General features: G+C 42.2%; 1 protein-coding gene across 1 annotated transcript; it reads left to right on the forward strand.

Annotated features, from left to right (window-relative positions):
* Positions 1 to 2,681: 2,681 nt before the first annotated feature.
* On the forward strand, positions 2,682 to 3,380 carry LOC129186240 (uncharacterized). Its single transcript, XM_054784276.1, has one exon. It carries the CDS (start codon positions 2,682 to 2,684, stop codon positions 3,378 to 3,380), a length of 699 nt encoding a protein of 232 aa, XP_054640251.1.
* Positions 3,381 to 10,626: the final 7,246 nt, after the last annotated feature.

Here is a 10,626-nt window from a genome sequence, read left to right on the forward strand (position 1 = left end):
CATCTCTCTGGGTGGCAAAAGTGCAGATGCTTTTTTTATTGTTTTTGTTGTTCAGGAAGACTGCTCAGATTAATAAGCAGTCAAATGTAAGCAGGCAGCAATGGAATTAACAAAGCATCTTTTTTTGTTCTCTCAAGACTGACAACTCGTTAACGAAAACAATACTAAAATATGTGCTGCTGAAACAATAATAGGGTGACTGTCTTTTGCGGCATCCCCTTATAATACATCCTTAATGGTGTTTACTATGCTAAAGTCTTTGTTGGGTTTGTCTGAAGCGTACAAATTATATACGGTGTCAGATATTGCCTCAAACAGGTATTTAAATCCAATGATCTAATTTCATAGTTCCTTGACTGATGGCGTCAGAAGTCAGATGATTCAGTGTGGCTCCAATTGTAGCTTTGTGGTGTGGTCATTATACACAGTTTTTAACCCAATAAACTTGGGGGCTTGAATGAGGGATGGTGACTTCTCCTAGATGACCCACCTGTCTCTGAGGGCATGCACATGGCCTCACAATTAAGGATCCCCCTTCTGACACCATTTTTAAAAAAATCTTTAAAATCTTTCATGGAGAACCCTACAGAAGGGTGAAGAAAAACAGCTTAGAGGTAGAACAGATCCAAAACTCAGTGTAGCGCGGGCATTTGCCGCACATTGTGTGTGTGTGTGTGCGTGTGTGTGTGTGTGTGTGGTGTCAGCCATGTGTCAGAAATAGACATTTTTATGGGTGCATTTTTGCCATTCTCTGGTGATATGTAACCCCCATGAAAAGCAGCGATATACTGTGTTCTCAAAAGGACCACTGCTAGCATTACCACTACAACAAATAATATGCTAATATACTAGCCTTGCTTACAGCAAGTCTAGACGCCATGACCAAACAATAGAAGTAAAAAGAAAGCCCTCAAACCTCCGTTGTTCTGGCCAGTAAATAAATAAATGATAAACAATCCCTGTTGGGGTTATTCTCAGCGCGGCTATTTATGGCACCACAACAATGTATTGTGTTGACTGAGGATGCAGAAACAAAGACAGGCAAGTACACTTTGAGGTGTGTTTACAATGTCAGGCCTATTAAAAGTCTTGTGCAGAGCTTTAAACGTAACATATGCCAGCTACACCTGTTCTTAGTCACAGCCAGCTGGGATGAGACAGGAGTTATAAATATTGATCATTAGCTGGCAATATAATGTTAGATCAATTTGAAGTCCTTTCACTGTTACATTCCTATTACTCTCTAAAGAGGCACCAGCTGCCTATGTCTTGTCAGGGATCTCCATGATGTGGCACTCTGTCCAAGGGAAGAAACAGGAATGAAGTCAGGAATGAAGTGTAGTGGGGGCGGAACTGGGATTTAAGCACTCTGCAGACAAGGCAAAGGCGGATGGTGTTGACTGATCATGGCGCCTGATGGATCGCCTTGTCCGAACCGGCGAGAGGACTTGGAGTACTTTTTCTACCGTCCCAGATTGTCCCATTTGTCAGTGTCACAGCCAAATACAGATGTGTGAGTGTAAGACAGCAGTTCATTTTGAATGGATGCCACCGACCCCGAGATGATCGCTTCGATCTGCTGCTTAGTTTTTGGCCCCCAAAGTCCACAGGCGGACGAAATTTCTTGAACTTTGATTAGAAGGTGCGCCACAGTGGTTCAAATCCCAAGTGCTGGTTCTCTACAGGAGCAGTAGTACTTCCACAGACCAAAAACATGTCATAAGTCATGTGAAAAAATTAGGTCACCCCATAACCGTATGTGTTTGTTTGTCTAAGCGAACCGCTGTACACACAAGAATGAACATTTTTCAAAACATGCACCCCGGCTGTGTTGCCTGTGCTATTATATACCACCTAGTTGTGCTGTTATTAAACACCAAAGTTTGACTGTATAAGTTGAATTTAGTTGAAATTTCTCACACAGCTCAATGCTCTCTGAAAAACACTGCACTGTAACTTTGGGGCGTATGGCGAAATCACCACGGAATTTACCAACAAGCATATGTGTGGAACATTTGAACAAGATGGGTTGAAAAACATGGCCGCCAACAAAGAAAACATCTTTGCAGGAGGACGGACAGAGCTTAAACACTAATTGCCTATAAGTCATTCACCATTAGTCTAATGATTATATAACTTAAAGGATGTCTGTGTGACATTTATGCTAACATGTCTTTCAAAGCATTTCACCACAACCTATAGGGGGCGCCACAAAAGTAATTTACCAACATGTGAAAAAATGAGGACTCTAAAGTGTCAAAACTGGATTTTTTCTGGTCAAACATCCACTAAACATTAAGTTAAATAGTCTGCCATCATGTATCGTGGTAAATCGTGCATAATGTTTAACTCCCATTTTTTTTTGTCCTGCCCAGCCATTAGGGCAGATAGTATTGTTGATCTAAATGTCCTTACATGCTAAACAGATTTGCTCTGCCAGGGAAAAGTGTAAGATACTTTTCCCTTGTTATACAGAATTTATTTGACTTAATTTTATGTTTTGTTGTTATGCAAATTTGGAGCGTCCGGACCAGATCCCGACCCACAGAGAACGTGCACCACTAGGGAGCAAAAAAAATCCCAGGCCGCCCCCCCCATCCCAACGGCAGGAATAGACCAGCAAGGCAGACAAAGGAGCGGGCAAGGGGGGAAAGCCAGCACATGAGCAAGCTGGTGGGCAAATGGGTGAGCAGCAAGGCAACCCACCACAACGCACCAGCCGAAACCCGCGGGGCAGCAAATTCGGGGCAGAGGGAGTGCCGCGCCCCAAGCCGCAGGAGGCCAAGCACCAGAGCCAAGAAGGCGTGACCTTCAGCAGACCAGCCTCCGTATCCCACCAGCCACCAGAAGCCAGACCACCCTGCCACCCCCAGAACCAACGGCACAGCACCCACGCACCGAAGCAACACCCCCGACAAGCCTGCAGACAGACCGGGGAAAGGCAAAAAACAGCCCAGCAAAGCATAAGGACGCCCAAGCGCCCGGCAGAGCACTACGCCCCTGGCAGACCTGGCCCCAAGGCACACTCTTCCCACCCCCTGCCCGACACCCAGGCCCATGGTCCCCGCGAGCAGGACCAAGCCCCACCCCATCACACAGCCCGGCTCCCCAGGCAGCGACCACAGCGTAGCAACCCCAAGCCACCACGGCGGCATGCAGGTCACCAGTATCACAGAGAATGCCACCCCCCCACGCCGAGGGAGACAGCGACCAGCCCGGAAACTGAAGAGACCAGTCAGACACCAGCAAGCAGCGGGGACCTCTGCCAGCCCCCCACCAGAACCGCCCCCAAGCCCCCCTCCAAGGCCCCATCTACAGATCCGGACCCCCACACCCCCAACCACCAGCCTGCCCCAGGGGGACAGCCCAGCAAAAAATGACCAGGGACACCCAGGCCCGCCACCCAGCAACCAGGACCACGCCCCAAGCCAGAGGAACGAGATCCCCAGGGGCACAGCCAGACACCCTCAGCCCCTCGAGATTCAGGGAATTAATTATTGGTGCCCATATAAACTGAAATTCTGCCAATAGTTCTTTGGATTCAGCAAACATTAAATCTGAGTTCTATTTGGAGATTGGAATGCCAACTGTATTGGCATTTTTTGAAAGAAGAATTTGGATAATGTTTTAGGGGCAGATATTTAAAAAAAAATTGGTCAGTAGTGGGATTGCTTTCCCATGATATACAGTAATACTGAAACTTGCTCTAATTATAGATTTAATTTGTATGTATTCAAGACGTTTGTTATGGTTTACTCCATACTGTGTAACAAGGTCATTAAGTGAGACAAAATTGTTTCCTTTTATGATATTTTTCATACAACTTATTCCCTTTTCGTGCCACGTCAAAAAATTTATTTTTAAGCAGGATGTCAGGATTATTCCAGATGGGAGGGTATTGGCAAGGAGTTATTTTTTTTAAATTCCCACTAAGCTGTTAGGGTGGTGCTTATATTTATACTTTTAAAACAATTATTTTTCCAGCGGATTTGGCTAATGAAGGACAAGTTAAAAATAGGGATTTCTTGGCTAAGTGATTGTTCAATCTCTAGCCGTAAATAATCCAATGAGTTAGGTTTAATCCATTTTAAGATATACTGTAGCCTGTTTGCAAGGAAGTAGTTGGAAAAATTTGGGAGTTCCAAGCCCTTGGTAAGATCATCATTTTCGCTGTGGATACTCTGCCCAGAAGTGAGATGGGCAAGGTTCTCCAACGCACAAGATCATTCTCAATTGATTTCAAGAGTGGAGTATAATTCAAGCTGAAACGGTCTGACAGGTTGGAGGAAATGTTAATACCAAAATACTTTATGTTCCCTGAATGCAGTGGTATAGAGGGGGTGAGCTGGAGACCAAAATTAATGGCAGTACTGTGGATTTAGACCAGTTAATGGAATAGTCTGGGAATTTTCTAGGAAGAGTAATACATCATCAGCAGAAAGGCTTATCTTATGATGAACATTTGTCGTGTGGATCCCTTTAATAATTACATGTTGTCAAATTGCAGCTGCAAGAGGTTCAATAAAGATAGCAAACAGTGTGGGAGAGAGTGGACACCCTTGCCTAGTACCTCTTTGCAAAGTAAATTCTAGAGAGATCTGATTATTGGTCCAACCCAGGGCCTTCGGGGTGCTATGTAGTATTTTGATCCATGTTCTAAATGAGTCTCCAAAGCCAAATTGTTGTAGGGTTGCAAGGAGAAATTTCCAGTTTACTTTATCAAATGCTTTTTCAGCATCTAATGAGACAACTGTGGTTTCTAAATTATGGATGATAGAGTGATCAATCAGATTGATTAGACGGCGTACATTGCTAGTTGAGTGTTTCCCCTTGATAAATCCTGATTGATCAGGGTGTATTATATGAGGGGTAACTTTTTCCAGTCTTGTAGCTAATACTTTGCATATTATTTTAAGATCTGCATTAATCAGTGAAATTGGACAATAACTGGAAGGTAGTGTTGGGTCCTTATCCGGTTTGCTACAATCAGGCTCCTGTTGAGAGTTCATGTTTGGGGGCAGGTGTTCACTTTCTTTAACTTCCAAAACCATTCTAAGAAATATTGGGACCAGTAATGACCAGAATGTTTATAAAATTAAGCAGGGAACTCATCATGTCCTGGTGCTTTCGTATTTGGCATCCGCTGTAGAGCATCATGAAGTTCCATGAATGAAATGGGTAAATCTAAGTTTGTCATCTGTTCTTCATTTAATTTGGGTAAGTCTATAGTATTGAGAAATGTTTCAATGTCTGGGAGAGATGGGTTAATCTGAGGTCTTTTTACATTTTTATAAATGTCCCTAAAGACAGAATTAATTAATTAATTCCTCTGGGAGGTGAGTGAGTTAATTCCTGAGTTTCTAATGGAGGAGATAGAGCTTTTTTCTTTATTGAGGTTTATTTGGTTAGCTGAATATTTTCCAGGTTTGGGTGCTCCTATTTTTTGTGAACTGAAGTCAAAGATCTACAACTTTTTTATGTACACAAAGGCCTATATGCCTCAAATATTGTTCTGTCTAAGTCTGTGTTAGTGAGCATTCCTCATTCATGATTCCAAAAATATCAACCTCACAGGTGTGGCCTGAGATGCTGATGAGACAGCATGATTATCTCACAGGTGTGCCTTAGGTTGGCAACAATAAAAGGCCACTCCAAAATGGGCAGTTTAACTGTACAGGTATAGGGGGTTGTCTGGGAGGTCCAAAAACCATTCAGTATCTGCTGTGACAACCATTTGCCCCTCCTTCCTATCACGCCTTTATTGAGAGAATACTAACCTTTTCATTCAACTCGTAGTTTTACTAAGTTCATCTTAAGTATCAGACTAATTTACTTAGCATTACCAGAGTTTGCTTCAAAATCACTGGACATCCTGTTTGAGCTTTATCTTAATATCGTGACCAGCAAATAACCCGCACTGCTCACAGGATCCTACAGGACCCCTCACACGCACTACACTCTGTGTTTGAGTGGCTCCCGTAGGATAAGATGTCCACGATGCCGAACACAAAGGAGGAGAGCAACGTTTGTCTCCACAGCAGTCCAGCTTCTGGACTCTGACCCCTCCCTGTCCAGATGTTGCACAACCCCTATTTAATTGAGATTTTTTCAATTTTCATTTTTAAATTGCATAATTTGTGTATTTTTATTGTCTGATGTTCTATTTGTTCTTGTCCTGTTTTCTTTCTGTACGCTGCTCTTTGTGTCTTGTGTCTTGATAATGAGGTTTTTATTACCACGCATGCAAGCTATTCCTCTGTATCAGCGGCATACAAGAAAGAGAAAAGGTGACCAAACACTGAAAGAGGTCAAAGTACACACATGACCTTCCTATGAGTCTTCTCTCTGGCTATGAACTCATCTATCTGATCCCTGACACACATCATCAAGTGTAAGATGCCCTTGCAAGGTTGCTGTCGCACAAAACAAATTACCTTCAGTGTCAGTGGGTCAAAACAACAACAAAAAGTGTATTTTCTTGTCCACCCGGCGGTTGATCACACCTTGGGAAATACAAGTAAAAAGTTGCTATGCCTACAAGCCCTAAAAGGTTCCATGGGGGCTCCTCCATGATGCTTCCTCTGGAAGGGTGGACTTTTCATGTCTTTGTTGATACTGTATAACAAATTACATTTGTTATCAACAAAAGACAATGGACAATATAGCAGATTCAGCAGATCTGTTCCAGCAAAATAAACATGACTAAGCTGTCAAACAGGTTAAAACAACAACAAAAGACAGAGGACAATATATAAGACCAATATAGCTTCATGAAATAAAAAATAATTTATATAGATACTGTACAAATGTCATGAATTCAAAAGCTCACTGAATATACTGTATACAGGGGAGAAAACAAGTATTTGATCCCCTACTGTTTGCTTTGGGGCTGTTTCTCTGACAAAAATCACTCCTGAGATGTGTGTGACCCTGCGAAAGTGGCTCAATATACCCAGGCTTTGTGATGCAGCTCAACAAAACCTAACTTCCCCAAACAGAATTAAACAGCACTGAGACGGTGGTTATCAACTTACTTTGTCACGTCCGGTGCTCGGCTTTTTCCTCAGTGCACATTCACATAAAAGGCGGCATTTGACGTCATATTATTCTACTTCCATGCAAGAGCGATCACAGCCGGTGAATTTTCCACAAGGGGAGCAAGTAATTATTATGGAGCATTATGAGGAGTTCAAAAAGATCACTGCCAAAAACAACACTGCTGCCGCCAATAGAGTGAGAGAGGACTGCTGGCAGAAAATTGCTGAGCATGCAAATGCGTAAGTTAACACTGATTATTATACTATACTCTAGTGCTTTCATTTTTGAAAGCTCAACATTGTGCAACTTTTACATATTAACCCTTATCCATTTAAAAAATAAACTTGAGCAACAGCTGTCTTTTTTCATCTTTGTATATTGTTTTTATATTGTACTGATCTGAATTATAAAATGTGTGTCAGATGCTATACCTCATGATGACCGCTAGCTGGCAGTGTTAAAGTATTTTTTGGTGAGTATTTTCTCTGTGACAAGATTTTCCTTTTTGTTAGACTAAAGAAGTATTTTGTTGTAGTGGATCAATGCCACAGAGTGCTTATTCCTCCAGTAAATATTGTACTATAAGACCAGCGGGCTGAGTACTCACGCAAGGGCTGTTGCAACATATACGTCTGCTAACACTGGCCGTAGCGTATTCCCTCGGCTGAAAATCTATATCTCTTAAAGAGAATTTCATCAGGGAATGCTAGCGGTTCAGTGTGAGCTCAAAGAAGCCGTTCCCGTCGTAGTGCTGCTAGAGTTATTCTTGCTCCCAGGTCCACCAGGTTCTCCAGGTTAGACAGTGAAACAGCTGTGATTTCATAGACAATTTTAAGCTGAAACTCTGGACATAACCTGGTCGAGCTAAGTCTAAGTTACCATAGCGATCTAGCCGCATTAAGAGGGTGCCACCTGGCTTACACTCAACAGACCATGCTAACCCAATAAACTTGTTTGTAGTGCACCCCTCTGGTGACCAACCACAAGAAACATCTGCTTGCCAACATGACTGTCTATACCAACTACTCAGTCGCATAATTATATATATTTTATAACCTTTATTTAATGTTATTTTTTCTGGATTTTTTTTTACATTCTGTCTCAGTTGAATTGAATTAGTTATTCATTCATTTTCTATGCCGCTTGTCCTCACTAGGGTCGCGGGGGTATGCTGGGGCCTTTCCCGGCTGACTTTGGGCGTACACCCTGGACTGCTCACCAGCCAATCGCAGGGTACATATAGACAAACAACCATTCCCACTCACATTCATACCTATGGACAATTTAGAGTCTCCAATTAACCTAACATGCATATTTTTGGAATGTGGGAGGAAGCCGGAGTACCTGGAGAAAACCCACGTATGCACGGTGAGAACATGCAGACTCCACGCAGAGATGCTCAAATGGAGACACAAACCCAGGTTGTACAGATCTCCTGACTGTGACTTTTTTTTTTCAGAATTTATTCATGTCTTGATATTATTTTCTATTTATTTATTATATATTTTTATTTTTATATTTATTCATGTTTTTTGATTCAATTTATTTAATTCATGTTTTACTTTTAGCCAAAAAGCAACTAAAGATCCTGCTTCTTACAACTTTTGTTTGAGCACAAAAAAACTCCATATAGAAGCACAATTTTGAAAAACAGCACAGGATACAAGCTGATTCGCGTGCAGAGTTTAATGAATGTGACATCCTGCAGTTTGGGCTGAACCGAGCCTTCTGTTTGCTCTCATTTGTTCAGTCTCACACTGCACATTTTCTCCTTCTCTATTTTGTAATATTAAACATGCTGTCAATGTGCAAGCAGCGTGTGATTTAAACATCTCATCACACCTCGCTAAAGCAATAAAACACACACACATATGGAGCGTATGTGATGTATTCACATGCTAACACACCACAATGTGTCAGTATCATCACTCCCTAATGTAACCATCTGTTCCTCTTCTTTGTTCTTTTATACATTAAATGCTAAGCTTCTCTTGGCAAGCGGCCCTCACGTCGCCATCTTATGTACATCAGGGTAGATTAATGAGTTACCTGAGAGTGGACAGCTTTTGTGGGCCTAATGGGAAATTAAAATTGCTAACAATCCTGATTCAGCCAAACTAATGGGGAGTGCGGTAGAGGCCTTCCTGGTCGACGCCAGGGCCAAGACTTCAATACTCCAGTGCAGTGAGCAATAAATAGAAGAGCTGCATTACTGCTGCAAGCTTAACATTTAAATGAGCTGCAAGGAAGAAAAAAGTAGTAATTGTGATATCACATACAGTACAGGACAATCAATCAGCAGGTTTGTTTGATTGTAATTCCCACTCAGGGTTGTTACAAATCAGAGGAATGCTATTTTACTGTAATACGTGCACATCAGTTTAATTCTTATAATAATATTTAAAATGTTAATAAACAGATTCTTAATCCAGATGTAAAACACAGCAATAAATACAGTCAAACCTGTCTTAGCGGCCACCTGTATAGAACGGCCACCTGTCTATAGAAGCCACTGAAAAGTCCCCCGCAGAAAATTGACGTCTTATAGACCCTGTGTATAGCGGTCACCTGTCTAACGCGGCCAGCGGCCAACCATTTTGTATCCCTTGGTCAATATCTGACCGCATATAGCGGCCAAAATGCCGACTCAAGCAGAAGCTTCATGCATGAAAAAGTTTAGTTTTTTCTTCCCGATCTCCAGACTGTGACTGTGTGGCCAACGTGCTAACCACCGTGCGGCCCCATTGCGCATAGTGTTCTGTCAAATTTGGCTTATTTTAGAATGTATTGTTAAAATAAGCATCACATGACTGCACATGACTGTATGTGTATTTATTAAAGACTATGACAATTCTTATGACACTTATGATGCTAAAAGTGCATGTCTTTCAAATCCCTGATTGAAATTACACTTGGGAAAATTGACTTACGTCTATGTGACATAACTATCACATGCATTGCATGATGCTAGGTCACCAAAATACTGTTGTTCCTAGGTTACAACTGTGTTCAGTCTTGAGTAGTAATTTGATGCTATTCCTCTTTGATTCAAGTGTGATAAGTAGGGATGTCCGATAATATTGGTGGGCCGATATTGGCATAAAAATATTGGTAGATATCAGTATAAATGCTGTATAGATGGACTTTTTAATGTTCACATGGCCAGGATGACACAATAGTGCCCACCTCCTTTGAGCTTTCCACAGGCTCTCGTGTTCCTGTCCGCTCTGACTGCCCTGAAGTCAGCTAGCTCAGACGCTAACTCTTAGCCATTCAGTGAAGCACAAATAAGCTGCACTCCCTGAAGGTCTTGACGTTCTTGCCAGCTTGTCGACCTTGCTCGGTCGTGAATTCACGTTTCCCATGATAATAGAAGGTACCGAAGGCTTGAATCTTTACTTCGTCTTAGCCCCGACTCTGCTGCCTTGATACGGCTTTTTTACCTCAATGGGCAAACTGGGAACCACATCGATGCGGGACATCGCTCTCATGGCATGTAAAAATGTGCTTGAATAAACAACAGAGCTGCTTGAAAGGCAGCCACTCCCGGCGGCGTGGTTAATTCCATTACAGGAAATATGTGATGTT

Source organism: Dunckerocampus dactyliophorus, chromosome 8 (genome assembly GCF_027744805.1).
Source record: "Dunckerocampus dactyliophorus isolate RoL2022-P2 chromosome 8, RoL_Ddac_1.1, whole genome shotgun sequence".
NCBI lineage: Eukaryota > Metazoa > Chordata > Actinopteri > Syngnathiformes > Syngnathidae > Dunckerocampus > Dunckerocampus dactyliophorus.

Excerpts from the sequence above, each read along its gene's own strand:
- LOC129186240 (XM_054784276.1), top strand. The coding sequence starts at position 2,682 with ATGGGTGAGCAGCAAGGCAACCCACCACAACGCACCAGCCGAAACCCG.